General features: G+C 55.9%; 1 protein-coding gene across 1 annotated transcript in view; it reads right to left on the bottom strand.

Annotated features, from left to right (window-relative positions):
• CPLX1 (complexin 1) overlaps positions 1-5,458 on the bottom strand; it is a 14,078-nt gene extending 8,620 nt beyond the window's left edge. The window contains exons 1-2 of the mRNA XM_006874138.1: positions 5,224-5,458; positions 3,978-4,153 (exon numbers count right to left, since the gene is read on the bottom strand). Coding sequence (XP_006874200.1) covers positions 3,978-4,153; positions 5,224-5,458 — 411 coding nt within the window. The remainder of the gene's footprint in view (positions 1-3,977; positions 4,154-5,223) is intronic.
• Positions 5,459-6,129: the final 671 nt, after the last annotated feature.

Here is a 6,129-nt window from a genome sequence, read left to right as displayed (position 1 = left end):
CCACCGCACCCTAGTAGCAGCTACTGGGAGGGGGAGCCCAGGGCAGCCAGCAATGTAGATGCCCGGAGAAGCTGACGTTCACAAGAGAGACATTAAGTCCTGAAAACACAGTATTCACAGAAGGAGGACATTGGAGTTGACCAGTGCTGCCCTCAGCCTGAACTCCAAGAGATCTGGATGGGGTATAGGGAAGTCCAGGGGCTCTGTGCCTAGAGCGGAGACTGGGCCTTGTCCCATCCTCAAATGAGGTTCTGGCTCAGAAGCTGCAGAATATGGAGTGGGCGGCTGGAAATACAAAAGCCAGGTGGTGGATATGCAAATCCAGGGATACGTATGCAAAGAGGACATAGGTATGCAAATCAAGCACAGGTGGGCCAGCCTCCCCTCCCTGAGCTTGGACCTGTCCAGATGGCCTTGTGATGGGATGGAGGAGGGGAGAGTCACCCCCTTCCTTTTTGTAGGGCAGAGCCCAGAGCCTGTTTACCTCCCTCGGGTAAGGGTGTCTGCTTCCTTGGGCACCCTGACTGGATTCTCACCTTCTGCAGAGGAGCGTACTGGCCTGGGCAGTTTGGCCCCCTCTGCCCAGTCTGACCAACAGGGCTGGGAGGCGAGTCCAGGGCAGGCCAGGACAGGTACTGATGAGGAACGCTCTGAGAATAGGGAAGCAGTCCAGGGGAATCAGAGACAGGGTACCTGGTGTCTGGGGCGCGACTGGCCTTCCATGGCATGGAGGCTGGTCACAAGGGACTCTATCAGCTATGTGAAGCCCGGTGGGCTGATGGAAGAAGCTTCCAGAATCACAGACAGGTCTATGAGAGGTAGGTGTGAGCCTTGGAGCATGGAGGTCTCCCATGTTCCCCATTGGGCCCAGATCAAGTGAGGAAAGGAGGCCTGCATCCCTCTGCCCAGTGGACAACAGGGGCTTCCGGGGTAGGGATGCCCCAAGAGATTGCTCCCCCCTCCCTCGGCTGCCTCTCCTTATTTCCCCCATCTGGGATAGGGGCCCCTATTCTGAGCATTTAGCATATGCACTTCTTGTCTCTCCATTCTTGCTGTACACAGGGTTACTGTGAGTCAGAACTGACTTGATAACACGTAACAACAACTGCTTGGCTTTGTTTTTTCCATTTGTCTTCTTCATATCAAGCCCATTTACAGGACTGCTGAATTTGCTGGTTAAGATGGATTTCTTCTCCATTTCCAGGAAAATATGTAAAAACAGGGTGGTGGAGAAGGTGAATTTCAGGGCCCTTTCTTGAACTTTGAGTTCTTCAAAGACCAGGAGGCAGGGTGGCTGACTGTCCAGGGTCCAGCCAATCTGAAGTCAGCCTCAGTAATTCCACAACCTTTCCTTGGACCCATGAGTCCTGCGCCCCAGCCCCAAGCACAAGAGTCACTCAGAGCTGAAGTCCCTGACCCCAGAGTAATGGACCTTTACCCCCACCAGAGCGATCCTCAGGAGACTGTATGGGAACTGAATAGATGTGTGCACGGCCACCAGGGGGCACCCTGCCCTTGCTGGCTAACACGGCGGCTGGAGGTGGGGTAGCCAATGGGGAGTCTCTCCCTGTTTCCCTGGCACCGTCCCCCTGAAAAGCTTCCACCCTCATCTGCCCAATACTCAGACTGCTCCCGTGTTCTCGGGAGCGAGGGAGACTTGCTTGAGGGTGCAGACCAGATTCTGAAAGGACCTCCAGAGACATCCCCTACCTGGGGCTCTGGCATCCAGTAACACCCTCAAGCTACCTCAGGAGGTTGTCACCATCATCCCCATCTCACTGTACCCCCAGACACCTGGCCAGGCTGCCATCAACGTCCACTCACAGACAACAGAGGGAGGAAGTGGTGTTCAGACACCCAGGAAAACAGCACCTTCCCCATCCTATTCCTTCCTTACCCCACCTTCTGGGCCTCAACAAACATCAGGTCCAGACTGGCTGCTCTCTCAGGTCAGACCAAGGCCCTGAGCTGGGGCTGGGGTCTCCGGAGCCCTGTTGTCACCTCCCGCCCTTCAGTTTCCTCCCTCTTGAGCCCCTCCCATCCACATGCCCTATTTTCTGTCTTGGGGACACCTGTGTCTGAGCTTGCCTGGCCCTGGTGTGCTGTGAATTCAGATCCCAAGAGACACCTGGCCACACAGGGATCTGGGAGGCCGTGGGAGCAGCATGTGATCTCCCAGCTGGCTCCTTAATCAACCCTCTGCCTGCCCCAAGAACTGTCGCCAAGAACTGGACCAGGTCAGGTGGCTGGATGAGCCGTGGGCCTCCACCTTGTCCCAACCACCAGCCCACTGAGTGGATCCTGTGGGGGCTCCCAGGAGGCAGGGGCTTTCTGGTCCCAGAGTTGAGCTGAGAGGGGGGTGCCCTGCCACTCTGCCCAGGATTAAGTAATGTAGGATTCATCTTTCCTGGTCAAGGCCTCAAAGCCACCATGGACAAACTCATTAGGTAAGCGAGGTCTCTGGGGAGATATAGGCCCCCACCCCCACCCCACAGCTGAGGCTGCCCTCCTCAGGGCTGACCACCTACCTAAGTGGAAGGAGCCACCACCAGGGGGCAGTGATGAACACAAGCTCAGCCCAGTCCAACTTGGCCCTGCTGTTTTCCAGGGACCACCCCCCTCGGGAACCTACATCCATATGTACCTCACACCTTTTCTGCAGTCGTTGCCACCATACACAGACAGACAGACAGATACACTTCTGAACAGAGCTGCTTCAGTGGGGCCCAGACACTCAAGAGGTTCCCCACCCTTTTCCTCAAGGCCCCCACTGCTCTATCTCTGTCCCTCAGTAGCCCCCCTCCATTCCTATGATGTCTCCCCTCTTTGCTCAGTCTCGTGTCTCTCTCGCCTTCTTCCTCCTTGTTCTGTCTGTAACAAACCCATGTGTCGGTCCATCTGTCCATCAGTCTGTCCTAAGAGTAATGTGACTTCCTGGGAGGACATATTCTGCAGGCCTGCTGCCCTCCACCCCAAATCCTTTCCCAGCTGTGAGTTCTGGAACATCCCAGACTCCCTCCAGCCTCAACATCACCCCAAAGCCCCCAAGCTCTCCTCAGGCAGGCTCTCCACGCAGGATGACGGTCCAGCTTTGTCCTCAGACACTGAGCGCCTGTGCCTGTCCTGTCAGGGCATATATGCACCAGCCCAACCCTCTGAAAGATGGCTGTGAGCAGGGCCAATGGCTCCCAGCAGAGCTGTCGGGTGTCTGTCTCCTGCAGAAATCTTCATCCAAGAGCCTGGACTCACCAGGACAGAACCAGCCCACCACCTTCAGAAGCAGAGGGCCCAGAGAGCAGAACCCCCAATTCAGGTGAGCCACAGGGGGTACAGGCTTCTCCTCTGTCCTGGCCTCCTCTGAGGAGAGTGAACACCCCTCCCTCAAGTTCCTGTGTCTGCAGAGGCCGAAGGATCTGGGATTCAGCCACAGGTACCCAAGGATCTGACCTGCACAGAACCAATCCACGGGGCCCCAGTGGGTGAGTGGGGAGAACCCTGGAGAAGCCCAACAGGACGAAGATGGGACAGCAGAAAGAGGACCCAGGGCAGCTTCCCTCAGGACCTACCCCATGCTCAACTCTAGTTGCGTGACTACCTCTCTTGGCCATGTCTGCACAGGTGTGCTCCTGGGGAGGGGAAGGTGAGCTCTCCACCCATGACCCTAGTTGTGACTACCCAGGTGTGTCCACATGCTCACCTTGTCACAAACCACCTAGGTGTTCCCCATACACCCACCCCCTCGGGGCCCCCAGGTGCCACAAGCCCACCTTGTCACAAACCACCTAGGTGTTCCCCTGACACCCACCCCCTCGGAGCCCCCAGGTGCCACAAGCCCACCTTGTCACAAACCACCTAGGTGTTCCCCCGACTCCCACCCCCTCGGGGCCCCCAGGTGCCACAAGCTCACCTTGTGACAAACCACCTAGGTGTCCCCCACACACCCACCCCCTCGGGGCCCCCAGGTGCCACATGCCCACCTTGTCGCGGATGCCCTGCCGCATGACCTCGCGCTCTGCCTCCATCTTGGCGTACTTGGCCTTACGTTCCTCCTCTTCCTGCCTCAGCGCCTCCTGACGTTCTTCCTCCTTCTTGGCTGCGTCGGGGTCCTTCTCCTCCTCACCCCCAAGCATCTTCCCCATGTCTTTGGTGGCCCCTGGGGACAAAAGGCAGCTGAAGTGAGGACCCAGAAGACCACTACCGGCCTCCTTCCTGGGTGGGATCCTGCAGGTTAGCCAGCGAGACGCAGACACAGTTCCAGGGCCCCTTGGTCCCCTACCCTTGCCTTTGGGGTGCGCCCAGCATTTTCTGTTCCATCAAGGGGTGTGCCAGGGTGAGGGGACAAGGTGGTGACAGAAATGTCAGTCTGTAAGAGTCAGGGAGCTGAGATTGTGTTGTGGTTGCATGTGTGTGGTTTTGTGGTTGTGTTTGTGTATTTTGTGTGTATGTGTTTGTGTGTGAGATTGTGTGCCTAAGTGTACGAGGCTGTGCGTTGTGTCTCTGTGTGTGTGGTTGCACGCATGCTTTGTTTTGTGGCGGTTTGTGGTTTCACGTGTGTGTCATGCACATGTGTGTTGTCGGTGTATATGTAACTGTGGTTTCATGTATGTGGGTTGTGGGGGTGTATGTGTGTGTGTCTTTATGTGTATCTGTGTATTACTGTTGTGGTTGTATGTGTGCATATCTGTGTGTGATTGGCTGTGTGTATATAGCTGTGTGGTTGTGTTTGTGTTCTGTGTGTTTAGTTGCCTCTGTGTAGATATGTGTAGATATACACTATGTATGTGTGTGTTTGCATGCATGTGTGTGGTTGTATGTGATTGTGTGACTGTATGTTGTTGTGTAGCTGTGTATGTGTTTGAGCTGTGATTGTGTGTGTGTGGTTGTGTATGTAGTTTTGTGTGGCTGTGTGTGATCATGTGTATATATGACTCTGTATGTGTGCCTGTGTGTGTGTGTGGTTGTGAATGCAGTTTTGTGTGACTGTGTGTGATCATGTGTATGTATGGCTCTGTGTGTGTGTGGCTGTGTATGTAGTTTTGTGTGGCTGTGTGTGATCATGTGTATGTATGACTCTGTGTGTGTGTGATTGTGTATGTAGTTTTGTATGACTGTGTGTGATTGTGTGTATGTTCCTGAGGACACTGTGGCTTCTCAGGGTCTCCTGTCCCCAGAGGGTCAGTCTCTGAATGGTAGTGTAACTTCTTGGTGGACAGGCATGCCCACCTCTGACCACTGGCCCTCCGTGCCCTGATGTGGGCTCCAGTGGGCAGGGGCTGGGCGCTGGCCGTGTCCTGGGCTGCCAGCCGTCGCACGCTGGCTGCACCAAGGCCCTAATTTCTCCGCCACACCAGCCACCACTCTTCTCATGAGCTCCTGATTCACAGGCCCCACAAACCTCCCCAACCGCCCTCTGCCTCGGAGAGCAGGACAGAGACATGTAATTACAGCCCTGGGGCATGCCAGCACCACAGCCAGCCAGGCCCTGGGTGGCCCCGCTGTGCCCAGTCACACAGTGTCCCTGAGGAGCAGTGGGTGCATCTCAGCCAGGGCTGGGTCTCAGCTGTTGGCAGATCTCTGGGGTCCAAGTCCCAGATACTAGAGCAGCAAGCCCTCCCCAATCGCATGCTCCCTCTGGGCACTTTTGTGTGCCGAATCCCAGGCTCTCTGCCTACGTCTACCTTTCTCCCCCATCCCGCCCTGTTCACCCCCTGGTCATCATTTTTCCTGTCTCTCCAGGTACTGGCTTTCTCTCCCCTCCCCCCTCCAAAGGCTCTAGCTCTCTGCCCTCTGGCCCCTGGAATCCAGGTCTCAAGGGACTCCTAGAGACTGGCTGGGTTCACCCTTAGAGAATAACCCTCAAATATGGTGTTGACACCACCCCTCACCCACTGTGCCTCAAGGTCCCACCCCTGGCTCTGTAGCAAATTCAGCGCCTTTATGTGCTGGGTCTTCATTCTGTGCCCCTGGCACTCTCCGGCTATGGCACCGGTCTAAGCAGGACTGAACTGGTGGGGTCTCCCCTCCCCACAGCTAAATGTTGCCTTTGCAGGGTCCTTGGGAACCACTTCCTTCTCTTCTGACAGAAGAGGGAGCTGTTCAGAAGACCACTGTTGGTGGTTCAGGAACAAA

This window comes from Chrysochloris asiatica, unplaced genomic scaffold (assembly GCF_000296735.1).
Source record: "Chrysochloris asiatica unplaced genomic scaffold, ChrAsi1.0 scaffold00262, whole genome shotgun sequence".
Classification (NCBI taxonomy): Eukaryota; Metazoa; Chordata; class Mammalia; order Afrosoricida; family Chrysochloridae; genus Chrysochloris; species Chrysochloris asiatica.
This window is presented reverse-complemented; position numbering and strand designations above follow the sequence as displayed.